Genomic DNA, 26,287 nt, shown 5'->3' with positions numbered 1-26,287 from the left:
GGTGAGACTGGAGAATTGTTCCTTCTGTTTGATCATCTTTTAAAAATTCTCTTCTCCCGCAGGATTTTAGAACTGTGCCAGCAGTTTCCACAAGGAATCACGGACCAGGTTATTCAGAATGATATGCCGCAGGTGGAGCCACAGAAAAGAGCAATGGTTATCAACAGGCTTCTCTCAATAGTAGGTCATTTAATGTTCATAATAGGATGACTTGTGTGTATGTTTTGCATTTGTGACCTCTGGCACTAATGCAGTCAGTAAAGTGTTTATGAACTGTAGAATTGCAACAGCCAGTTTGTATACAGCAAGGCACCACATGCAGCAACAGTGCGATAACTGGAAAAGCAGGTGTTGGCTAAGGATGAACAAAGTTGAAGATCCCGTCCCTTTTTTCTGTGTGATTTTACAACACCCACTTGAGAGGACAAACATGGCTGCATTTACATCTTATCTGAACGGTGGTGCCTCAGCTTGGTATTGCACTGGGGAGTCAGCCTGGATTATGGGCTTCAGTCTTTGGAGAGAAATTTGGAACTATGTACAGGTTGAAATACTTTAGTCTAGCATCCCTGGGACCTGACTAGTGCTGGACAACAGAGAGTGCCCCTGATCATCTTCCACTATTCTTTTTAAAGTACAGACACTCCCCAGGTCACCAAAGTTTCCATAAGTCGGAAATGCTGTCAGCTGAGATCACGAAAGTTGCACTGGTAGGTTAATTAACTACAGATTAATATAGCTCTTAGTTAATTTTAGATCTTAGTGAGAATTAGTTTATTAATGCAGATCTGTAACTACAGATGCAAAATGTGCTGGACCTCGGGAGTTGTCAACCACAGAAAGCTGGAAAGAAATTTTTCCTGCCATTGCTTTTTTCGAGGTTAATCCATAGCTTCCTCCTATTTCTCATTTGTGCACTGTCCTTTGACATCATCCAGAAACATAGCATTGGTTTTCACTTGCATGGAGCTAATACCCATTTCTGCACTCTTAGCAATTATCAACCCATTCTGTGTTGATAAGTTGTCTGGCTGCTTTTCTGACTATTGTTGCCTCCAACTGAATATTGGGAAGACTGACATCATTGTGCTTGCTACAAACACCATCCTTCCTCCTTGATTACTTGTAAATTTGATGCTGCATTTGAACATGAGAGCAACCGTCAGTAAGAGTTTGTTTCCTTCTTGGTAATAGGACCTGACTCGGGCACTGACATAGCTCTTCTGCTGAAACCCTCATCCATATCTTGTTAACCTTTTTTTAGATTCCAATATATTCCCTGCCGGCCTTCCTCATTCTTCCCTCTAATGGCCTGAGGTAATTCAATGCTCTCCTGTCCAGATCATGCTAATTCCTGTTCATCCATTGCACTCTGCTTTGCTGGCTTCTGTTAAGCACCACTTTGTGTAATTCTTTTAAAGTTGTTATTTTCAAATCCTTCAATGCCTTCACCTCTCCCTATCTCTAATTTCCCCCAGCCTTGCAATTAGAGATGAGCTCCTTCAGTTCTGCACTCTTGAACATACTTGATTTTAATTATCAGAACCATAGAACACAGGAAACAGGCCATTCGGCCCTTCTAGTCTGTGCCAAAACGTTATTCCACTAGTCCCATTTACCTGCACCCAGTTCATAACCCTCCAGACCTCTCCCGTCCATGTATCTATCCAATTTATTCTTAAAACTTAAGAGTGAGCCCACATTTACTACATCAGATGGCAGCCCGTTCCACACTCCCACCACTCTTGAGTGAAGAAGTTCCCCCTAATGTTCCCCCTAAACCTTTCCCCTTTCACCCTAAAGCCATGTCCTCTCGTACTTATCTCTCCTAATCTAGGTGGAAAGAGTACCTTTAGTGCTCAGGAATTCACTCGTAGATCTCTCCGTCTCCTCAAACCTTTATAAGATGCTTCTTAAAACTTTCTTTATATTTTTATAAAATGTCTCTGTGTAGTCTCTGAGTCAAATCTTGTTTGGTAACACTCCAGTGAAGCACCTGGGAATATTCTGTTGCACTAGTCTTTATAAATACATGCTTTGTTGGAAGTCTGTGGCCTTCTGAATTAAGCATTGTGCTGCTGGATGCCTAATCCAACTACCTGAGTGCAATGCTTTTCTAATCAATTGTGTGCTGGCTCTTCGTTGTTTATGAAGCCCTAATCTGTCTGGTATGGTTAGGTGGGTTGAGTGGTGGGGAAAGCAGAAATGCTTTTGTATTTTATCTTTAAGAGCACGATTTGCCAAAGGTATGTGAGATCTGTAACGTTGCTGTAAACTTTAATTATACTGATGTAACTTTGAGATTTTGATTACTTTTCAGGCGGGAAGACTGATTAAAATAATTGTTGAATCATTTCAGGGCCAGCTAGATCTGCTGAGAGGTACTGCTGGTCTCCTTTACCGCATAAAAGATTCCCAGACTGCAAGGTGAGCAATTTCAGTGGCCTCTTCCACTTGATCTCTGGGACAGTCAGGAAAGGACCAGCTTTGTATCACTTGCATTTAGACTTTTCTCTTGTGGACCATGCACACTTACAGCAGGAAGTGATTCAGACCTTTGGTCTCTTGGTTTCATCTTCTTGCCTTGCAAACAGTCTCGGCATGAATTTTTTTTTTCATTTATTTTTTCAGGATCTGGGCATTGCTGGGTTGGCTGGCATTTGTTGTGCAGCCCTAATTGACTTTAATAAGGTGGGTGCCTTTCGGGGCCATTTCAGTCACCCAAATATGGTGGGTGGCATATCGGCCAGATTGGGTAAGAATGGCATATTTCCTCCCTTGAAGGATCAATGAACACGATGGGTTTTTGCAGCAGTACTGTAGTTTCTGTGGTTGCCATTACTAACACTAGTACTTGCACCAAACTTCAGATTATTAACTGAATCATGGTGGGATTTGAACTTGGGTCTGTGGATTGTCAATCTGGGTCTCTGGATTGTCAGTCCGGGTCTCTGCACTAATAATCCAATAATTTAACCAATGTGCCACTGCCATATCCTTGCTAGTATGTACATGCATGCTAGGATAACCGGAGGTGGGAAGGGTGAGGTGAGACATTGTTATTCAGTTCATCCTTGCTTCCTTAAACTAACTAGACAGGACCATCACAGATACAGGGTTAATAAGGGAAAATTTAGGATAAATACCAGAAAGAATTTGTACAGATTGTATTATAGGACTGAATTGCCAGGAATGTGATTTGAGGCCAAGGGCTGGTTTCATTTAATGGATAGCCTATAACCGTAACCTATATTCGATTGGTACTCAGAAATTATGAAGTTCAATGGGTTTTCTTCACGAGACATTGCTGCCTTCAGTAAATAAGTTCTGTTCCTATTTTCCATCAAAGTTTTTCTCCTTCATTTTATGGAAACCCTAGTCAACACCAGACCTGTTGCAAATCTTGAATTCTGTCCTTGTGTCTGAGGAAATCCTTCCAGCACCTTTATCAGAGAGTCATACAGCTGGGAACCAAACCCTTTGTCCAGCCAAATCCTTACTGATTTTCAGACCATCCCATTTTATTCTCCCCAGATTCCTCTCCAGGAATGCTTTTCTGACAGGCATTCTGCATCTTCTCTGGTATCAAGACCCCAATCCCCTTCCACCACAGGCCCTCCTTGATACCCTGTACCGCTCTTCACGGGAATTTTCAGGCGATCGTAATTCCTTTTCGGTCGTAGCATTGTCACCCCGTGGTTGCATTCACACTGTGAATTACCACAAAATCGCAAAAGTACTTGTTTCTCTCAGTCCTCCAGTCTTATTCATCATTTTATAACCTACAGCTGGAATCAAATGTTTTGCAGTTCAGACTGTCTTTTAAAACAAAAAAAAACAGGACAGATCAAATCCTGTGTCAGTCTGAATTCATGGCACAGAACAGTAACCCACTAATTTGAGGATTACTGACCCTTTTTGTTTTAGACTTTTAAACTCTACACTTAAATCTATACTATAATTTGTAATAATTTTTCTTTGAATCAGCAAAATGAAGGGATCTGACAACCAGGAGAAGCTGGTTTATCAAATCATTGAAGATGCTGGAAATAAAGGTACAGTAAAATCTTCAAACTAATTCTCAAACAGCTTAAAAGATGATGGTTGTTTTCTTAGCTTCTTCCCTTGTGCTTCCTCCTCAAATCCTGCAGGGGCCACAGCCACCTGGAAGTGGGAAGTTTCCTTCTGCTGACTATTGCATGTGGTGACCCCTGCTCCCCAGGATCCAGGCCCAAGGGCACCAGCCTTGAAAGTTTTCTACTGGGATATCATTGTACTTTCCATTCTTCTTGTCCTGTACTTGGCCTCTATGGTCCTCCCTGGGTTACAAATGCCTGACTTATGGATAGCCTGTACACACAAATGAGGGTTTCAGAAACCAGCGGGATGGATATGCTGGCTGTTGTGGAGCTACAGGCATCTTCTGCCGGTTGGGAATGGGGTATTTCTATGTGCCTTCTCTCCCCATGCATCCACCCCCACAACCACCGCCCCCCCCCCCCCCAACGATGGCATCAAGCTGAGCAGAGCTGGGAGCACTGAGCAGACTCGCTCACTCCCTCACTGAGACAGTGAGGTCAGCTGGTGGCCATTCTCCCTGCACCTGTTTGCTCTCCTATCGCAGCTGTACAGCTGCTTCTGTCACACTCTCCCTCTTGTTCATGCTTGACTTGCAAAGACTCCTCAGAAACGCAACCCTGTGGTAACCTGGGGGCTGCCTGTAATGTACCTGGGAGCACTTGCTGTTCGATTTCATCGGTGAGGGAGATTGACTGGGGTTTGTAAGACACTTTAGAACAGTCCCATTGTTGTTACTTACACATCTTTCCCCCTCTGCATCTTTGGGTATGATGGTTGTAAAAAGAATGGAGGGAATGGTTCAAAATATCATCTCCTTTATCTGCCTTTCCCATTTCAAACTTACTATTCCAATTTCAGGTTGTGCATTTGCCAGTGTAGTTACCTCATTTGTTGTGGGTGGGAGCTGAGCTAAGTGCTTCCAGGATTTGTTGGTTTTGTTTTGGATACTAGTAAAACTCAGCAATTCAAGCAACATCTGCAGAAAGAGAAATGGTCAATGGTTTGGGTCTGCGACCCTTCATCAGAACTGGGAAAGAGAGGTACAAGTTAGTTTTCAGTAGGAGGGAAGGTGGGGGAAGGACGTGTAGAATTAAGGGAGCATTTGTAATAGGATAAATTGAGACACGAGACAGCTGATGCTGTAATCAGGAACAAAAAAAAACGAACTGTGCTGGAGGAAACCAGCAGCTCAGGTAGTATCTGTGAAGGCAGAGGGATGGTGGTTTCGGGCTGAGACCCTGCATCAGGACTGAGAGTGTCCTCAGAGGAGAGATAACCAGTGTGGGAGGGAGGGAGGAGGCAGGCAGGGACTGGCAGGTGATAGGTGGAACCAGGTGAGGGGGGGTGGGGGTTGATGGGCAGATGGAGCCAGGTGGGGGGGGGGGGGGGGGGGGAGTGGTGGTAGAGACAGAGCTGGAAGGTGGAGACAAAAGAAGCTGCAGATTCTGGAATCTGATGTGGAACCAGAAAAGGGAGGAATGATGGGCATTTGGAACCAGGCGGGGAGAGGGAAATGAAACTGGGTAAGTGAGGGCTGGGAGCTTTGGAAAGGGGAGGGGGGGGAATGGGGGGGGTGAGACAACCTGGGTAGATCAGGAGAGAAAAGAACACTGGTTGCAGGTTACCAGATTAGTCGAAATGGCTTAATGGTGGCAGTTACTGGCACATTAAGTTATTAGACGTGTAATGAGTCGTAAAAGTAAGGTGCAGGGACTTGTCTAGTAGCAGAGTGTTTTGCTCCTTAGTGAACTAGTGTATGCAACTTGCAGGTTGCAGACACTTCAGCCTCTGTGTACCTTTGCAGAGAGGGTGAGTTTTTAAATTGGTAGTTAGGGTGTCAGTCACTTGGGTGCTTTGTGCAGGATGCTGCTGAGTGTTTGTGGAATGTATTCTAAAACTGTCCTGACATCTGATTTGGATCCTGAAAAATCTTTGGGGAGTTGGCTGAACTGATCGTCTGTGGCATTGCTGCTGAATATCAAGTGTTTTTTGTTGGAAGTGACATTTAATGGCAAATGATATTAAACATCCTGACTCCTGGGAATCTTTAGGCCATAATTGTTCAAGGTGCAAAGGAGCATTCAGGATACATATAGGACCTCGAGGATATGGATTAGGAGCACATAGAGGTTCTGAGTAAGAGGTGGAACACCTCACAAACTACCAGCCTGTCTGCCTTGTCATTCACCACCTGATGCATCTGTGAAAGACTGTGGTTCCCATGTTGACCTCATTAGCCACCCCAGAACCCACAAAACTGGAGTAGAATTAAGTCATTCTTGATCCGGAGGAACTGCCAAGAAAGGGGAGGAAGAATAACTTTCGCACCACACACCAACCCAAGCCTGAGTGTTGTACAGGTGTTGGCATGTATGCATGAACTGCTTCATTAGTACTGGAACAGAGCACATCAGCAAACATCTCCACTTCTGGTCTCCTGGAAGGAAAGTCTTTGATAAAGCAGCTGAAGGTGGTTGTGCCTAGGGCACAACCCTGAGAAGGAGGAGGAGATTAAGTTTCAACAATCATGGCCATCTTTGGTACAAGTCTGATTTCAGTGCAGAATTTTGCCCCTGCAACCCATTGACTTCAGTGTTACCAGGATGGCTCCATGGTCAAATGTTGCATTGATGTCAAGGCCAATCACTTTCACCTTACTTGGAATTCAATTTATATTTATCTGGATTAAGGTCACATCAAAGTCTGGAGCTGGGTAGTCCTGCTGGACTTAAACTAATGAAGTTTATTGAACTATTATTAAACTAACCAAGTTATTGGTGAATGGTGATAGCTTTTTAGCACTTTCAATGAAGCATTCCGTCACTGGATTGAGTATAGGCTGATGGTGTGCAGAAATTGGCTGGAATGGATGGCTCCTGCTTTGTGTGGAAATGACATACCCGAGAAACTTGCCACGTTGTCAGACAGGTGCTAGTGTTGTAGCTGTGGTGGTGAAGTTTGGCTCAGAGTATGGTTAATTCTAGAGGACAAGTCTTCAGCACAGAAACTGGGATGTTGTCAGGACATTTGCTGTGTCCAGCACACTCGGCCATTACTCACGTCATGTGGAGTAAATTGAATTGGCTGGAATCTGACCCTGAGGGTGGAGATCAAGATGAATCATGTACTTGGCACTTTCTGCTTCAGGACCATTGTTTTCTGCAGTTATTGTGGATATTCGTGGAGTCGTCTTGCCCTGTAAAATTAGTTGATTGTGCACCACCATTCTCAGGACTTCTAAACATCAATCTGATTTCATTTCAGTGCTGCTTCCATTGTTTTAGTGTTATGTTGAGGCTTCACCAGGTTGGCACTTCATTTGGGTATGTTGCTCCTGGCATATTATTTTGCACTCATAGAAACTCGTTTGTACCCTGGCTTGATTGTAGAGTTAAGGATATATTAGACCATATGGCTACAGATTGTGGGGGAGTACAGTTCTTCATGATTGCTTGCAGTTTTGTATGAAAACCCAATTTTGAGCTGCTCATCTCTACTATGTTAGTTCCCTCACTGTGTACTGGTCTTGCACTATGTCATGAATATCCTTCAGTGTGACGGAGGGCAATTGATAGTAACCACAGGAGGTCCGCTTGCTCAAGTCATTTGAGTGGGACTTGAACCCACATCCTCTGACACTGTTATTGCTAAGTTATGGTTAATACCGATAAGAATTCATAACATGTTGTCTTATAATAAATTGCCTTTGATCTAAAATAGTCAATGCTGGAAAATTACTGAACCTGTGCTTAAAATTGTATCTCCAGTTCAGTATTCAGAACTTTCATTTTGTAGGTATATGGAGCAGAGATATTCGATACAAGAGCAACCTTCCTCTAACAGAGATCAACAAAATCTTGAAGAACATGGAAAGCAAAAAGCTAATTAAAGCTGTGAAGTCTGTGGCTGTGAGTATATTAGCAGTCTGGGTTGGACACAATGTTCTCTACCTTCCCATCCTTCACTGAGATCTCTCAAAATTTCTATTTAAATAGAGACATTTTACATTTTTGGATATATTCACCATTTTACTTGGTTTGTGCAGGGCATCTACCACAGACAGCATTGTGATTAGTAGCACTAAAACAAAAGATCAGGTTTTATGAGGAATAAGTCTTGACCAATTTAACAAAGGAGGATCAAGGCATTGATGAGGAAAGGTAGAATGCAAGAGAAGTCCAGTGAGAAACATAAAAACTGATGGTAAAAGCTTCTATAGATGTGTAAAAAGATTAGCTAAAGTAATGTGGGTTTCTTGCAGACTGGGACAGGAAATTATAATGGGGAATAAAGAAGTGGCAGAGAAATAAACAAATTTTGTATCTGTTATGGTTGAAGACACAGAAAACCTCCTGGAAATAGTGAAAACTATAGAATGAATTAGTGGTTCAAAGAAATTAGCATTACTAAATAAATTCGTATCAGAAATTACGGGAACTGATACGTGATGCATCCCAAGATCCAATGATCTGCATCATAGGGTTTGAAGAAATTATGGAGATTGTGGGTGCATTGATTGTTAGGGGACATGACAGTGTAAATGTAGGGATGATGCTTCCCCTGGCTTGGGGGTCTCTAACCATGGTTTGTAGTCTCTAAAGTAAGGGGTCAACCACATAGAACTGAGAAGAAATTTCTTCACCCAGAAGAAGGTGAATTTTTGGGATTTTCTATCCAAGAGGAGTGACGTCTCAGACATCCAGAGATGGATGGATATTAGGGGTATCAAGGGATATTAATGCAGGAAAGTGGTACTAAGGGAAAAGATTATACATGATCTTATTGCATGTTGGAACAGGCATGAGGAGCCAAATGGCGTATTCCTGCTTTTATGTCCTATGTTGGACACCAGGGAGAAAGGGAAAGTCCATCTCACTGTAGATGGGCCCTTGGTTTAATGCGAAGAAGGCATGTTTTGACTGTACAGTGCAGCACTCCCTCAGTATTGTCTGAAAATTCTGTTTAGATTATGGGCTCAGATCTACTTAGGCTGACACTCCTCAATTTATCGTTGGCATGGCCTACCTAACACCTGAATATTTTCATTCACTGAATATATTTTAAAAATGGAATGACTTTTAATCAATTTAGACCTGACACATAAGCTCCCAGTGGCTTTTGGGAAGGCAATAAATCTCTCAATTTACAGTACAGAAGTAGGCCATTCAACCCATCGTATCTGTAGCTATCCCATTAATCCCACTTTCTTCAAAGTCCTACATTTTTTCCCCAATTCCAATTTCCTGTTTTTGAAAATTGTCCTATTGTATCCCTAGGATACAAGGGGAAAATAAGAGCTGTGAGGAAAGTAATTGCAATATTATTTTCAAAAAATTCCTCTATGGAGGTACATTTTAAAAAATATTAAAAGCCGTACATTCGTTAAGGTGAGAGTTTTTTTTCTAGAGGGGACTTTGTTGTACAAAATGTAACCCCTGAAACATCAACTATGTTTTAAAGTCCACTCTGTGATTTTCTGGACTGGTTTCGCTGTCTGTTAAATGGAATTTGAATTAAATGGAACCTGTTAAAAGGAAATTTTTAGAGCTTTTTTCCCCCTCTTTTCAAGTTCATTATTAACATGTTCTGTGTATCTGGTTGGTGATGAATTTTGCATTTTGATGTCATTTCTTTCTCCATCTCCACCCCCCCCCCCCCCCCCAAAAAGAGCAGGAATACAGAAGGAAAATAGGCAGCACTTATGGTGCTAGCCAAGAGATCAGGAGTGCAACCCATGTTAGTAGGTTGTGAAATTGAGCTTAAGAGGTGGGAGAGAGAATCAGGTGATTTGTAACTGGCACCAGATAATTGAGCATGGAATCCACGGAATTATTGCAAAACTCCAACAGTGTTTACCTGGGTGTCTTTCAAAAATGCAACCAGTCTGCAACATAGTTTGTTTTGTTTTTAATTTACTGATGCATGTGGATGTTGCTGGCAAGGCCATCAATTATTACTGCTCCTTTCCTCACTTATGAGGAGGTGGTGTTGAAATGCCTTCTTAAACCGCTGGTGTCGAACTGCCTTCTTCGACTGCTGGTGTCTTTCTGGTGGAGTTATATCCACAGTGCCACTAGGAAGGGAGTTCCAGAATTTAGGCCTGTTGACAATGAAGAAATGAGAATTTATTTTTGAGTCTTAATGTCTTCATAGCTGCTAGTTTAAGTGATAAATAACTGCTTTGCCAATAGGGCCCTGTTGCTAAGAGCAAGTAAAACTCTCATCTTCCCCCACCCCCAATTCTAGGCGTCAAAGAAAAAGGTGTACATGTTGTATAACCTGCAGCCAGACCGATCTGTGACTGGTGGAGCTTGGTACAGTGACCAGGACTTTGAGTCGGAGTTTGTGGAAGTGTTGAACCAACAGTGCTTTAAGTTCTTACAAAATAAGGTAAGGTCGTTCTTGCAATGCTGTAAACTGTACAGTTTGGAGGGGCAGGTCTTAACTTAAGTCAAATGCATGCATTACAGGGGATTGACAATTTTTGGATTGATTGAGGGAGGTAGAGGAGAAGTGATATAACAAACAGCATGTTGAAGTAGCAGGGTACAAGGACATGGGCTTCACATCATTAGGTGGACAAATTTTAGGAATTTTGTTATTGGATGTTTTGCTCCAACAGAGTTGGATGAAAATGTTAGAGACCCTTTGCTATCAGATATACAAAATGCTTCACTGACGCATAGAATTGTCTAATGCAAGTCAATGCATCTGATTTCACTCCCTTGAGCTATGTGGTCCAATTTTTAAAATTTTCCAGTCTCAAAGAGCTGAATCTGGAAACATTTGACTCAGAGGAGGGGCTGCTATCAATAAAAATTCATGTGAATTCCAGGGAGAATAATAATTCAGGTTAATGTAGTTAAAATTATCCCCGAGCTCACTGGCCTTGAGGATTCTATGCAGGACCTACCTGGTGTATGAATGGATTGTTGTCCCAGCTGGAAAGAGACCCAGCTCTCTCTTCTATCTGCAAATTGCTGTTCACTGCGTGAACTGCCAGCCTGTTAGGATTGCAGGCAGTCCCCAGGTTATGACATTGTTCTGTTCCCGAGAACAGTTCATAAGTTGGAAATGAACAAAAAGATCGCAGAAATGGCTGTGATGGGAGAGTGAGCACTTGCAGGAAGAGCAGCCACCAGCAGGCCTCACTGACTTAGTGATTGAGTGGGTGAGTCTGCTCAGCTCTGCTTGGCTTGACCCAGCCATCAATTGTTGCAGCTCGGGTGGGGAGAAAAGGCACACAGAAATGACCTGTTCCCACCTGACAGAAGATGCCTGTGGCCAGTAAATCCATCCCGCCAGTCTCCTAAATGCTCGTTCGTATGTATGGGGTGTCCACGTTGAGCATTCGTAACCCGGGAGGAACTGTGTTATTGTCTGGAAAGAACTACCATCTGACATCGTCTACTTTGCCAATCCAGCAGTCCTACAATATCCAGTATTCATTTGTACTTGGGTAGTAACCAGGACATGCCAGACACATTTACATTTGCTGAAGTGAATGGTAATTTTGAATATTTTTTTTGAAGTCCTATTACCTGAAGTTAGTCACTAATAAAGAAAGTAACCATGTGTTCCCTACAGGCTGAGGTGGCTCGGGAGAGTAAACAAAGTCCTATGGTACAAAGGAACAGTTCATTTGCGTCATCTCATGAAGTGTGGAAATACATCTGTGAACTGGGTATCAGCAAGGTACTAGAATGCTATCATGACTGCATGTTTCCTTTAGGCCTTTGAAGATAAGATCAAAGCATTGTTGGGTCTACTGTCTTGCTTAAAGTGATCATTATTCAAAAATGACTTCTTTACCAGATACTGTGTCTTTAAACCACTGTACCCTACCTTCTCCAGTTTCAGGTCTAGTGTGAAGTTTGCAGATTTTGTTTTGCCACGTTGATTATGACATCCTTCTGCCTCAACAATTTTCTTTCCTCCCTCCCTTTGTCCACCAGACTAAATCTCCCATGTGTTCTCAACTGCCCTCCTAAAATCACACCACCTTCTAAATTCATGATCTTACAAATGACAAACAACAATTTCATCTCCTGTCTTGCCTTTTTCAAGCTCGTGCTGTCTTACTTCCTCTTCCCTTGTTCCTAATTCAACCAAACTGTTGACCGTCCATCCTCCTTTTCTGGGCCCAAAGTTAGCAGAATGATTGAGGTAGACTATCCCTGCACATTCTTCTCAACCTGTCTGCTGCCTTTGACAGTTCACTACTTGCTTGCCCCCTTTGCCGCCTCTTGTCCAATCCTGTGGTACTGCTCTGGTTGAGTTTATTTCTTGTCAATTAAGGTTCCCTCTAGTTTATCATCTACAAGTCACCCTTTTGGAGATGCTATTCAAAGACATGCACACTCTTAAATGCCTCTCCGCTACCTTGGATGGAAAACTCTGTTTAGTTGAGATCTAATAGATGTGAAGAAATTTCCTACAATTAGAAATGGGGAAGATTGAAACCTTTTGTCACAAACTGCTTCTTGGGCTCCACTTCCAACAAATTTGAACCAGACAGTTTCCACCACAAATGTTGTGAACAGTCTCCCGTGATAGAACCGTACAGCACAAATGTTGGAGAAGATGACCATGTATTGCTATTGTTGCTCTTCTGTGAGGGTAATGTCTGGGTTTATATACTGTAACTCTGCTTCCCTTGCGTGGAGATGTTATAGGATGTGATTGCACATCCGTTACCTCTGAAACAAGCCAGAGAACTAGAAAATAAGAAAATGTTTGGTTAACATTGTTTATTGAGTCAAATCAAAGATGTGATGTATCATGCAGTGCTTATGAGATGTTGCCATTAATTATGTGGCATACTGAGAGATCCTGTAGTATTTATTACACTAATTAGTTCTGCTGTTCTGTCACATTGTGCTATAGTAATTGCAGAAGGAGCACTTGCATGTTCATGCATATCTTAAGTCTTCTGTGAATACTTTTCTTCCCCTCCTATTCTCTTTGTCCCACCACCCCCCAGCTAATCTCATTAAATATTGAGGATATTTTTGCTGTATATAAAGTAAGATGTTATGCCTTTCATGACTTGAGAATCCAAAAATATTTTGAAACCACGTAAGTACTTTTGAAGTATTGTCATTTGTGAAATGTGGCAGTGAAATTATGCACTACAAGATCCCACAAACAGCACAGATGATCTGCTTTATTGATTATGGTTGAGTAATATTGGGGAAATCACCCTGCTCTTTGAATTGATACTATGCCCACTAGAGAGGGCATATGGGGCTTCCACTTGGTCTCATCCAAAACCAGGTACTTCTGACGTTCCTGCAGTGCTACACAGGATTGTCAGCCTACATTATGTACTGAAGTCCCTGTAATGGACCTTCAATTTGACCTCTGGCAATATTTGGTTTTGTAGCTTGCTGCTGTAGTAATGGAGAGAACTGGAATACTGACCCTGTTTTTAAAGTCATGGTTGATTACTGTTAAGGTCACTAAGACCAGTTACTGAAATCGTTCATGGGCTGGGCCAGATATTAGATAAGTTGTTGCTTCAAAATGTATCTTGACATTTTTGTTCAGTTAGTTCCTTCTTGTTGCTCAGTAAATGAATAACCACAATGGCTTTTGCATTCTCAGGTGGAACTGTCAATGGAAGACATAGAAACCATTTTGAATACATTGATATATGATGGGAAGGTAGAGATGACTATAATAGCTGCAAAGGAAGGCACTGTCGGTAGTGTGGATGGACAAATGAAACTGTATAGAGCTGTCAATCCCATCATCCAGCCCACTGGCCTGATGAGGACGCCTTGTGGGATGTGCCCAGTAAGTGTGGCTTCTTTGGGGTTGGTAAAGTGTTGCTGTTTCATTTATACTGGCTGAACATCCAGCTACTCCATCCCATGAGAGAGAAATGGATTGGAGTTGAAGAGAACAGTTCTTTATCAATATTGGTCATGACACCAGGGTGATTTCCCCTGCCAGTTTACTCAACCATTGAAGTGGATTAGGAAAATACATGAATGTATAATTTTACATACTTGAGTCATTCAGTTATGTAGGCTAAAGATATCTGTGACTGATGGATTTCAGGACATTTTTCTTTTTCCCCCTTTGCTGGCTCTGGCTCTCTGCATTTGGGTTTATTTTGGTGTTTGTGTACCACATACTGTGATTAATTCAATGACTTGAACCCATCTCTGACTTCCTCTAGCAACAACAGTTCTGTGGTATACCAGTTTTGGCCCCACATTTGGTAGCTCTGCCTTGGATTTAAACTTTAGAACTTCCTGAACTGTTCCCCAACTTAATTTGACTGTTTGCAGCTCTGTCACCACCTTAAAATCAGATGCTGTGGCCTGGCCGCATTCAGTGCTACTTCCTCAATTTCATTTCCTGGTTTGAAGAGAGATTGTAGCTGAGCAAGTGCTTACAAGGAGGGATATGGGTGCCATCTGTTTAGGACTGTTGGCTCCTAGATTTGAAAAAGGAACAAAGCCCCTGATGAAAGGCTCCAGTGTCTACTTTCAGAGATTGCAAGATGGGTTCTGAGCTTGGATAACCCTGCAGCTTCCCCTTCCCTGTTGATTCTTACTGCTCTGATAGACAAGAAGGTCCAAGAATGAGTGGACTAGGGAGTGAATGGGGAATTTGGTAATTTATGGACTTGTTGCAGTTTGTCTTTTGCCCTGGAAGTGGGAAATAGTCTTAAATTGTAAGTTGCAAATGCATTTAGAACAACAGCAAGTGGTACCTTTTGACACAGGAAAATATGTTGGGAGCTTTGACAAAGTGTAATCAGATAAAAACTGATACTAAGCCCAAGGTGACTGAAAACTTGGTGAAGGAGGGAAGAGTGGAGAAGTGCAGGGAAGAATCTGGGTCTTAAAGACAAAGTACTGCTGTTGATGGTGAAGTTAAAGCATTTGTTGTTGTCACTTTTCTGTCCAGAGACCTAATGAAGCCTCTCAGTTTGTAACTACCCCTCACTTGTGTAGTTGATCACTTCCTTTAATTGGCTACATTCCCTCTAAATTAACTGTCAGTCTACCTCCATTATGTGACACTCAGCAGAGGCCAAGGCACTGAAAATCCGAAGGAGTCCTCCACATCCTTGGGTAGTGAGAACAAAGTTTATTGCTCTGTAATCAAATTTTGTTTTTGGCAGGAAGAAACATTTATGAATGGTAACTCCCAACATTGTAACTGTGTATGGACTTTATTGGCTAAGAATATCCCATGATTGTGAAAGGCCCATTGTTGCATTGCTAGCATTTTGCAAATGCCATCCATTAGCTCCACTCCTATTTACCTATAAAGCTGCAAAAGTTTTAAAAGTAAATCTTGTGTTTGTTCAGCACTACAAAAGGTAATTGTACTTAACCTGTAAAGATATCACTGTTTCGCAGCTGGGCTCCCCTTCAAAATGGCTCTGACCCCTCTGGTGATCTGTTGGTTTGCATGTATAGACTTCTGCTGCTACTGCATATTGATGTATTCTATCTCTTATTCGGTTACATACAGGAGTTCAGTTCCCTTTAATGTGTTTTCCAGGTATTTGATGATTGTCACGAAGGTGGGGACATTTCTCCTGCGACTTGTCTATACATGACAGAGTGGTTAGAGTTTTAACCAATATAACAACAAAAGGAACATTAAAGCTTGGATGATGGACCATTTTAGATTTACGAACAGTGCGTTTTGGAGGATTTGTATCAAGTCCATGGCACTGAAGCAGCCCATTCAGCCCAAATGGTTTATGCTCTGTGAGCTTCCTTCCAGCCTTGTTCAGCAGACCCATCGCTCACTCTTTCAACTGATAATCTTGCTAACCATTATATTTACTGGAACCAAGAGAGAGTTCTACAGGGGACAGGGGTGTGGACAGACGTGAGAAGATGCCAGAGAAAAGAAGCAAAGTACTTGAATCCCATTTTTTAATTTAATTTTTAAATCTACATTTCCTTCTTACCCACACAATTCTTGATTCAACAATTTACTTGTAAAAATAAGTCATGAAAATCTAATAAAATGTTTACTGTTTCGAAGTATTGTAATTGTTTTTGAGACCGTAACAATTTATGCTCTATAGAGCATCTTTAATGTAGAAGTAATATATTTTGACAGTTCACAGGAATGTTATCAGCCAAAATGATACTGCCCAATATGGAGGCATCATGAAAGGCTAGGCCCAAAAGTTTCGTAGTGTTGATAGAGGAGGGTTTTAGGATGGAAAATCTGCTCCTTTGTGCCAAGATAATGGAAGGTCTAGCTATCATTGGAGAGGAAAGGAAAATCTGAAATGCAGAAGTGGCCAGAATTGGAAGAATGCAGACTTCTTCATTTGTCACCGAAATAGGCTATTGAGCCTAACCGTTCTGTGTCAGTGTTTATCTTGTACACGACCAAGATGTGGCTTCAGGCCACGTGCCAAACATTAATCATTATACATCAATAGCAGGTATAATTTGTGATAGTTGTCAAATTAGAGAAGAATTTGTTACTGGAAATAAGAAGCCCAAGCCATAAGACGCACAAGAAGTGAACAGATCTTCAATTAGTCCTTATTAATATCATTCAATAAATCAGAACTAATATTTTCTTGCTACTAAGCTACTATTGTGTAAAAAAAAACTATTATCTAGTGAGGTTAGAATGTATATTATTAGGTTCTAAAGAACTTTTAATTGCAGTTTTCTTTTAAATCAAATCCCCTTGCAGGCCTCCCCTGCCCACCTTACCTGTTTTTTGCCTCTGAAGCGAAGATCAAGGGTACTATTTCTGCTGACTTAAGTCATATTGAATTTGTATTGAATGCTTCTTCAAAATCTTTGATTTAATGTTGCACAATCATTCTAAGTATCCACTTTTTAGAATAGGCACTAAACCAAAATCGCTTTACTTTCTTTTATTACTAATTTTTAAAAACATTTTAATAAGTAGCAAAATACTGCACTGTGGAGCAGATAATTTGATATTATTAAGAATGTGATTGTTAGCTTAGAATGTGTTGAGAGAACATATTTGCTGGAATAATTTCTTATCCAAGCTAGAGACAGTAATATGTCTAACAATGTTATTGCTCCAGAAGACTCTAATGAGTGCAGAATGTGGGAAAACAAAGCATAGATACCAGTGTGTCCTGGTAATCTTGAGCAAGTATTTGTTGGGTTGTTTACTAACATGCTCTGAAGGTTGCCAAAGTGGCAACTGAATGATTTGCATCTTTTTATACCATTTTAAAAAGCAGACTTTTGTTGTTCAATGCTTATTAAGTTTTAACTTTGAGTTTATCCTTGGAACACAATCACATATCATTACGTCCATGTCCTTGTCAACATGGTGTTGTCATCCCTGGCTTATTTTGGCTCTTCCTAAAAAGTAGATTTTCTTCGAGATGCTATTGTGATCAAAAGAAAGATCTTCCAGAATACAGGTCAAACCAATGTTTATTTCTTTATGTAGTTTAACCATAAATATGGCATTAAAAACAGAAATACAGCAGGTTGGGCAGCATCTGTGGAAAGAGAAGTACTGTTAACTTGTTAGGTCCAAGACTCTCTGTCAGAACTGACGAAGGGTACTGGAGCAGAAATGTCAATTGGCTGCAATAGGTTTTAGAGAATTGTTGCCATACTCTCTGGAAAAAAGGATGAAGTCTTGTGAAGTCTGATACAGTTGGGAATCCAAAAGAAAGGGGCATAAATATAGATATCAATAATAAATCCACTGTCATTTGGGCAAATGGATTTATCATTAATGTGGTACTTATTGCCCTGTTAACTAAAAGGACCTGCAGGAATTTAAATTTGATTGTTTCAGAGGGGATATTAAACTTGTGTACATGCCATTAATGTGTTTAATAATTATGGGATGGGAATGCACACTTGTGCTGGCTCCACCACTCACCCCCTTCTATCTTTCTATATGTGGCATTAATATCAGAGATGGTTATCATAAAATCTCCCTGTTCCTAAGCAGGTTAATTTCACAGACAGATCAACGTAAGGTGGACATTGCACAATGTCCACAGCCACATCATGGGCTTGTGGAGGATGGACGTTGACACAGGTTGGTTGGGCTAAATGGCCGATTTCTGTGACTTCTAATGTAGAGGTCTGCATTCTTCCATTTCTGGCCACTTTTGTATCTCAGGGAAACAGGGACTAATCCAACTAGTACATCTTATCTCAAGAATCTTGCGAGGAGTTTCACATGGAATCAAAACATATGAAGCATAAGAAATGGCAGAGGAGTTAAACAGGTATTTTGCATCTGACGTTACAGTACGAGCTAGCATGGACATTCCATTAGCATCAAAAAAATACATAGGATGGAATTAATGTAGCTGGACTTGATAAAGATTCAGAGATAATGGATGCATTCATTGCAATCTTCCAGCAATCCTTAGATTCTGGAGAGGTACTGTGGCATTACAGAGGGACTATGTTCTTAGAAAACCATCCGTAAAGCGAACCCTTCCCCCCCCCCCCCCATTGAATCCCAGGTTATAAGTGGGTGCATTCTATGGGATGTTTTTCTCAACAAAAATAACAGTAACACAGACATAAATAGAGGCAGACATTTTAAAATGTATCTTAAATATAGGTAAGACAGTTCAAGAATATTACTTGCAACAAATTAGTGGTGCACAAAAACACAAGTACTAACCAGAGAAGATGTGGAGCGTTGCATGATGGAGCGGAGTTATGTAGAGGGAGAGGGCGGCTCTGATTTGAAGACGAGAAAAGCATCGAGAGTTGTTTGTTGTTTGCGGCGCATTTTTTCCTTGTACATTTCCCTGTAGCAGCTCATGGCATCTTGGAGTAATCGTCCAACCTTTAGACTACGTTCTCGGTTTGGATCGTTTGCACTAAGAATATGCACAACCTGATCAATGTACGATAAGGCATCTGACAGGTGGTTTGTCATTAGTTGAAGAGGGGTGGGTGGTGTTTCTATAATATCGACTTCTTCTGAAGCTCGCTCTTGCTCCAACAACATGAGATCGTCATCTGACAAATCTTCTTTATGTGAATCCAGCAGATGAATCACATCTCCCTCGACGATTTCTTCAAACCCAGCCTCGTTTGCTAGTGCCACTATGTCTCTGGTAACTTTCTCTGCAGGTTCTGCTGGTGGAAAGCCACTGAAGTTGTTGATGCACTCTGGCCATATGTTTTTCCAGACACCATTCATCGTAGAAACTTTCACTTCATCCCACGACTCAGCTATGTTATCTATTGCATTCATAATGTTAAAGCTTTTCCAAAATTCTCGAACTGTTGGCTTACCTTCTCTGTCAGTTGCATTAATCAATTGTTTAAAAGTTTTTCTTAAATAATACCTCTTGAAATTTGCAATTACGCCTTGATCCATTGGCTGTAATAAGGATGCTGTGTCAGTGGCCAAGTACTCCACTCGTACATTATTGGAAAGATCGTTTAAATTCAACGGGTGACATGGTGCGTTATCTAAAATGAGCAATGCTTTGTTACAAATGTGATGTTTGGCACAGTACTTTTCCACAGCAGGACAGAAGTAGTTGATAAACCAGTCTTGAAAAATAGTCACAGTCATCCAAGCTTTCCTATTCGAGCGCCAAATCACAGGTAAGTTAGGTTTTGCATAACCCTTGAGAGCTCTGGGATTTTCACAGCTGTACACTAGAACGGGCTTTAACTTAAAATCACCAGCAGCATTGCCTCCAATAAGCAGTGTCAGGCGATCATTGGAAGCTTTAAAACCCGGTGTGGCCTTCTCTTCTTTTGAAATAAATGTCCTGTCTGGCATTCGTTTCCAAAAAAGACCCGTTTCATCTACATTAAATACCTGTTCTGGCATATATTCTCCTTCATCAATGACTTTCTTCAAATCACTAGGATAATTTATCGCAGTCTCAACATCAGTACTTTGCACTTTATGCAAGTTAAATCGCTTCCGAAACCTGTCAAACCAACCTTTACTTGCCAGGAAAGGTTTTCCTTGTGCAGCACTACCCTCTTCTTTCAACAATTCATCGTATAAGCTCTTGGCCTTAGCTTGAATAACATTTGTACTTAATGGCACATTATCCTGTGTCTGGTCTTTTATCCACAAACTCAGGAGTCTTTCCATATTAAGCATCACTTCACTACGGTGAAAATAGAGTGTTCGAGCACTTAATGGTGTAGCAATTTGAGCACTTGCCTGAATTTTGTCTCTGTTGTCCCTTATTGTTGCCACTGTAGATGTAGCAAGCCCCAAAGTTTTAGCAATTGCACTAAGTTTTTCTCCAGCATCAAACCTTTGTAAAATATTGAGTTTTATATCCAGTGAAATTCCTTTACGTGGTCGTTTAGGTTTACAACTTGCACTTGAACTTGCTAGCCTTTTTCCAGACATCTTGAGGGTAAATAATACGAGAAATTCTTGAAAAAAAATGCTAGATGGCAGAAGCAAACTGAATCTGCTGCGCTAACTGAATTCAAACAAAATTGCCACATGTTCTGTGCATGCATCAAGAAGTGTGAGCTGAATTTCTAGGAAAAAAAAGACAAAATTTGCTGTTTCTTTCACATTTTGTGTTTATAAGACAAATTCTGTAAGAGTGAATTTTTATTCTGCCCCTCAAATTATTTGCTAGTGATTTGTGAGTTCAATAAGGGTGAATTTGTTACCCAAACTGCTGTAAAAGAGTGTACATTGCACCAAAGGATTGGAAGACTGCCAAAGTCACATTATTCAAAAGGGGTGGGGTACAAAACGTGGTAATTTCAGGCCAGTTAGCCTGATGTCTAGTATTGGAAAACCATTGGCATCAGTTATTAAGGAGATAATAGCAATAAGATTAGGAAAATCAAAAGATTCAAGAAGGGAAATTGATGACATGGGAGTGAGAGTAATTTGCAGGACTGTAGGGAAACTGGATTGATGGAATTGCTCTGCTTGGAGCTGGCATAGACTCAATGGGCTAAATGGTCCCCTGCATTGTAATAATTAAATATGTAACCTGATCAAGCACAATCAGCATGGCTTCACGAATGGAAAATCATGTCTGACAAATTCATTAGAGTCCTTTGAAGACATATCAGTCAGAGTGGATCAAGGGGAACCAGTTGATGCAATATACTTAAGAGAAATAAAGGACTGCAGATGCTGGAATCTAGATGAAAAACATGGTGATGCTGGAGGAACTCAGCAGGCCAGGCAGCATCCGGGGAGAAAAGCAGGCGGTCAACATTTTAGGTCAGGACCCTTCTTCAGGACAGAAGATAGGAAAGGGGAAGCCCAGTATATAGGAGGGAAAAACAGCAGTGATAGGTGGACAAAAGAGGGGAGGCGGGATGGGCACAAGGTGGTGATAGGTAGATGCAGGTAAGAGATAGTGATAGGCAGGTGCAGGGAGGAGGGAAGAACAGATCCACCAGGGGGATGGGTCAAATGTAAGGAGAAAAAAGAAAAAAAAGGATAGAAAAGGGAAGAAGCATGGTGGTGGGGTTGGGGGGGGGGGGGTGTTTGGGGAAGTGGGAGAATTCAATATTCATGCTGTTACACTATAGAAAATATGTTATGGAAAATGTGGTGCTGTTCCTCTAGTCTGCCTAGATTCCTCCAATATACCTAGATTTTCAAAAGGTGCCACAAAAGGTTACTTTTCAAGATAAGAGCTCAAAGGGATAGAGTAATATATTAGCATGGACAGAGGATTGGCTATCTGGCTGAAAGCAGTGTGTAGGGATAAGGGGGTCATTTTTAGGTTTGCAAACTAACCAGTGGAGTGCTTTATGGACAGTAGCTATTTAAAATGTATATTAATGACTTAAAAGAAGGAAGCACACATACTGCAGACAAATTTGTGGATCATAAAAATTAGTGGGAAAGGCAAACTATGAGGATAATAAACAATTTACAAAGAGATATTGATAAATTAAATCTGTGGTCAAAATGGAGTACAATGTAGGAAAATGTGAAGTTGTTCATTTAGAAAGAAAGAGCAATAAAGCATTACAGGCATGTTACAGCCATTTGGGTAACAGAACTTTGCCTTTAATGAATTTACAAATCACTCCCCAAAATTTGAGATTTTGAGATTGAGAATTCTTACAGAATTTATGTGAAAAAAGTAATTTTTTTTTCCCAACTCACTTTTCTTGATGCATGTGCGGGTGACGTGACTTTGCATTATGAAATATCATGATATGGACCATTTTATAGGAATGCAACCCCCCCCATAATGCAGGGATTGCCTGTATTTAAATGGAGAATGACTGCAGAAAGCTATAGCACAAAGGGATCTGAGGTCCTCATACTTGAGCCACAGAAAGCTAGCACACAGGTACAGCCGGTTAATTGGGAAGGCGAATGGAATGCTGGCTTTTATTTCTAGAGAGTTTGAATATAAAAGCAGAGATGTCTCACTAGAACTACACAAAGAACTAGTAAGACTTCACCTAGAATACCGTGTATAGTTTAGCACCTTATTCAAGAAAGATATCATTTGATGCATTCAGGTGATGATTGTCTTATGAGGGAAGGTTGAACAGGTTGGGTCTGTACTTAACGGCGTTTAGGGGAATGAGAGGCAATCTTATTGAAACACATAAGGTTCTTAGGGAGATAAACACACTAAATACTGGGAGTATGATTCCCCTCATGAGAAAGTCTAGGATTAGACAGCATAACGTCCGGCTTAGGGGGCACCTATTTAAGACAGAGATGAGAAAGAATTTCTTCTCTCAAAGAACATAGAACATTGCAGCACAGTACAGGCCCTTCGACCCATGATGTTGTACCGACCTTTTAACCTACTCTAAGATCAATCTAACCATTCCCTTCCACATACCCCTCCATTTTTCTATCATCCAAAGGGTTGTGAGTCTTAAGAATTCTTTGTACTAGAAAGCTCTGGAACAAAGAATTCCAAATAGTCTATTCCTGTTCCTATTCCTTATGGAAACTGAAATAGGAATTGGCCATTCAGCCCCTTGTGCTTGCTCCACCTTTCATCTTCAGATACTGTGGGGGGGGGGGGGGGGGAGGAGATGGTAGATCTGTAAGATGGGTCCTGTGCACTCTGGCAAAGTCATTTGGCAGAATGCCTTGGCATCAGAACTCTTGAACAATCACCATGATCCCACTTGCCTGGTGGTAAGAACAGCCCTCTCTGTCAGATCCTTCATTCAAATCCTGAGTATTAATACTGTGAGGTAACAAACATCAAATTCTGCTGGAAGATTATCAACTGGGTGAAAGACGCACTTTGGTCTTCCGATACAACAAGATGTGCGTAAGTGAAAACTGCAGACTGGCACATCCAGGCTGCTGCAGTACGTGCTAAGAGATGAACTGAAGTTTGGTGCAGCCAACACAAAGGCTTTGTGGGGAAGGACTGCAATTCAAGGCCCTGCTCTCCTGGACAGTGAGGGGTCCTGTGTAACTGAGTTGTTGCAGAGGGAGATTTTAATTTCCTCAATATTGACTGGGACTCCCTGAGTGCCAGTGGCTTAAATGGGGCAGAATTTGTTAGGTGTATCCAGGAGGGCTTCTTAAAACAGTATGTAGATAGTACAACCAGCAAAGAGGTCTACTGGAACATAGTACAATACAGCCAGTGTCTGTGCCAACCATGATGCCAATTTAAGCCGCACATCAGCCTGCATATGTTCTACATCCCTCCATTCCCTGCCTGTTCACGTGTGTTTAAATGCTTTTTAAATGTTGCTGTCATATCTGCTTCCACCACTTCCCCTGGGAGCGCATTCCAGGCACCTACCACTCTCTGTGTGGAAAAACTTTCCCCCCTCACCTTAAAGCTATCCCTCTGGTATTTGACATTTCCATCCCGGGAAAAAAACTGATTATCTACCCCATCTATGTCTCTCATAGTTTTATATATTTCTATCAGGTCACCCCCTCATTCTCCGGCACTCCAGAGAAAACAATCAAAGTTTGTCCAACCTCTCCTTACAGCTAATACTGTCCAATCCAGGCAACGTACTGGTAAACCTCTTCTGCACCCTCTCCAAAGTTTCCACATACTTCCCGTAATGCAGCGACCAGAAATGTACACAGTACTCCAAATGTGGCCTAAACAAAGTTTTATACAGCTGCAGCGTGACTTGCCAACTTACGTATTCAACAGCCCAACTGATGAAGGCGAGTATGCTTTACCACCCTATCTATTGTGTTGCCACTTTCAGGGAACGCTCGAGCTATGGACACCCGTACATACCAACGAGCTCCCATAAATGAGAAACAGTCTTGAACAAAATTGTTTACATGTAACCTCCCCGCAGTAATCAGACACCATTTTCTCCTACGAACGCAGACTACCAGTTTCACCGCAGGAGTTCATGAGAGAGTTGCTTTCAAAATTGACATGCAATCGCTTCTGATCATACGTGCAGTGATACTCTATTAAATAACATAACAACCAATAATACTTCAAGCCCATCAAAACCAGCCATTGAGCGTGGGACATCCTGATTCTGTACCACTGTAGCGAGGCAGGAGAAGACAATAAATAAATATTCATATTAATTGGCCCTCATCAAGACCATTCACTACATTACTGTGGAGGTTTGGTTATTGTATCGAGTGATTTTGTGTATTTTCTGACTTATGAATAAAATTGGCTTATGGACATCTGTAAAATTAGAACCTGTTCATAACCCGAGGACAGCCTGCATACAGTAAATTTCAGGATTATTGATGTACAGAGGGATTTTTGGGTGCAAGTCCATAGCCCCCTAAAAGTGGCAACACAAGTGGATAGGGTAGTACAGAAGGTGGATGGCATGCTTGCCTTCATCATTCAGGGCATTGAGTATAAAAGTTGGGAAGTCAAGTTGCAGCTGTATAAAACTTTAGTTTGGCCACATTTAGGGTATTGTGTGCAGTTCTGGATGCCACATTACAAGAAGGACGTGGAGGCTTTGGAGAGGGTGCAGAAGATGTTCACAAGATGTTGCCTGGATTGCAGAGTATTAGCTAAAAGAGTTTGGACAAACTTGGATTGTTTTCTCTGGTGCATTGGTAGCTGAGGGGAGACCCGATAGATGTCTATAAAATTATAAGAGGCATAGATAGGGTAGACAGTTAGAATCTTTTTCCCAGGAAGGTTAATGTCAATTAGTAGAGGGCATAGGTTTAAGATGAGCGAGGGAAATTTTAAAGGAAATGTGCAGAACAAGCTTTTTTTTAAACAGAGAGTGGTAGGTGCCTGGAACGTGCTGTCAGGGGAGGTGGACGCAGCTCGGTTATCACTGGCACAGCCCTACCCACCAGTGACAGCATGTACAGCAGGCGCTGCCTCAAGAAGGCGGCATCTATCATCAAGGATCCCCAGCGTCGGATCATGCCCTCTTCTCGCTGCTACCGTCAGGCAGGAGATACAGAAGCCTGAAATTCCACACCACCATGTTTAGGAACACCTACTTTCCTACAACCATTCTAACCCTACCACCAATCCTAACCCTACCTCAGCAACGTAACACTATGGACCACCTTTTGCACTGTCATTTTAAAAAAAAATTTATTTACAGTGTGGTAACAGGCCCTTCCGGCCCAACGAGTCCACGCCACCCGTTTTAAACCCAATGTGGGAGGAAGCCGGAGCACCTGGAGGAAACCCATGCAGACACGGGAGAACGTACAAATTCCTTACAGACAGCGACAGGAATCGAACCCCGATCACTGGCACTGTAATAGCGTCGCGCTAACCACTACACTACCGTGGACTTTGATTTTTTTTGCACTAAGGTCTTATGTTTGCAGTCTTTTTTTTCCACTGTAGGGTATAATTTTATGTATAATTTATATTCTGTGTGTTGTCTGTACCTACATTCCTATGATGCTGCTGCAAGCAAGTTTTTCATTGTACCTGTACCTCATCGTACTTGTGCCCATGACAAATAAACTCGACTTGACTTGGTGGAAGCAGATACAAATAACAATGTTTAAAAGGCGTTTAGACAGACACATGAACAGGCAGGGAGTGGAGGAATAGAGACCTGGTGCAGGCAGAAGGGATCAGTTTGGATTGGAGTCGTTGGTATCACAGACATGCTGGGCCGAAGGGCCTGTTCCTGTGTGAATAATGTAAATGCTTGGACGATTACGACAGATCCTTTACCTCAGCGCCGCTCTCTTGTCCTGCAGCCCCCTATCTCCCTTGACTCCGTTAACATGCAGCACAGTCCATCACTTTGTCTCGAACAGCGCCCGACATTCCCGCTCACACCCCGGCCGCCAC

The 26,287-nt window shown here is 41.7% G+C and overlaps 2 protein-coding genes across 4 annotated transcripts in view; one reads left to right on the top strand and one right to left on the bottom strand.

Annotated features, from left to right (window-relative positions):
• polr3f (polymerase (RNA) III (DNA directed) polypeptide F) overlaps window positions 1–16,100 on the top strand; it is an 18,197-nt gene extending 2,097 nt beyond the window's left edge. The window contains exons 2-9 of the mRNA XM_052012811.1: window positions 63–180; window positions 2,360–2,427; window positions 3,988–4,055; window positions 7,876–7,988; window positions 10,327–10,470; window positions 11,668–11,775; window positions 13,687–13,878; window positions 15,607–16,100. Of these exons, the coding sequence (XP_051868771.1) occupies window positions 63–180; window positions 2,360–2,427; window positions 3,988–4,055; window positions 7,876–7,988; window positions 10,327–10,470; window positions 11,668–11,775; window positions 13,687–13,878; window positions 15,607–15,684 (889 nt within the window). The 3' untranslated portion in view covers window positions 15,685–16,100. The remainder of the gene's footprint in view (window positions 1–62; window positions 181–2,359; window positions 2,428–3,987; window positions 4,056–7,875; window positions 7,989–10,326; window positions 10,471–11,667; window positions 11,776–13,686; window positions 13,879–15,606) is intronic.
• On the bottom strand, window positions 9,956–26,287 carry LOC127568733 (tigger transposable element-derived protein 1-like). 3 transcript variants are annotated; one of them, XR_007956061.1, is made up of 3 exons: window positions 26,168–26,268; window positions 18,724–19,526; window positions 9,956–10,180 (listed from the first exon to the last, which is right to left on the bottom strand). XR_007956061.1 is itself a non-coding variant. In XM_052012809.1 (3 exons), exon 2 carries the CDS (start codon window positions 20,434–20,436, stop codon window positions 18,760–18,762), a length of 1,677 nt encoding a protein of 558 aa, XP_051868769.1. In that variant the 5' UTR covers window positions 26,168–26,287; the 3' UTR covers window positions 9,957–10,180; window positions 18,724–18,759. The 3 variants fall into 3 exon arrangements, 2 of the variants coding, with proteins under 2 accessions (XP_051868769.1, XP_051868770.1); XM_052012809.1 differs by having other exon boundaries at window positions 9,957–10,180; window positions 18,724–20,436; window positions 26,168–26,287; XM_052012810.1 differs by having other exon boundaries at window positions 9,957–10,180; window positions 18,724–20,462; window positions 26,168–26,283.

Source organism: Pristis pectinata, chromosome 3, assembly GCF_009764475.1.
Source record: "Pristis pectinata isolate sPriPec2 chromosome 3, sPriPec2.1.pri, whole genome shotgun sequence".
NCBI classification, from domain to species: Eukaryota; Metazoa; Chordata; class Chondrichthyes; order Rhinopristiformes; family Pristidae; genus Pristis; species Pristis pectinata.
Note: the sequence above shows the minus strand (reverse complement) of the source record. Positions and strands in the feature narration are given on the sequence as shown.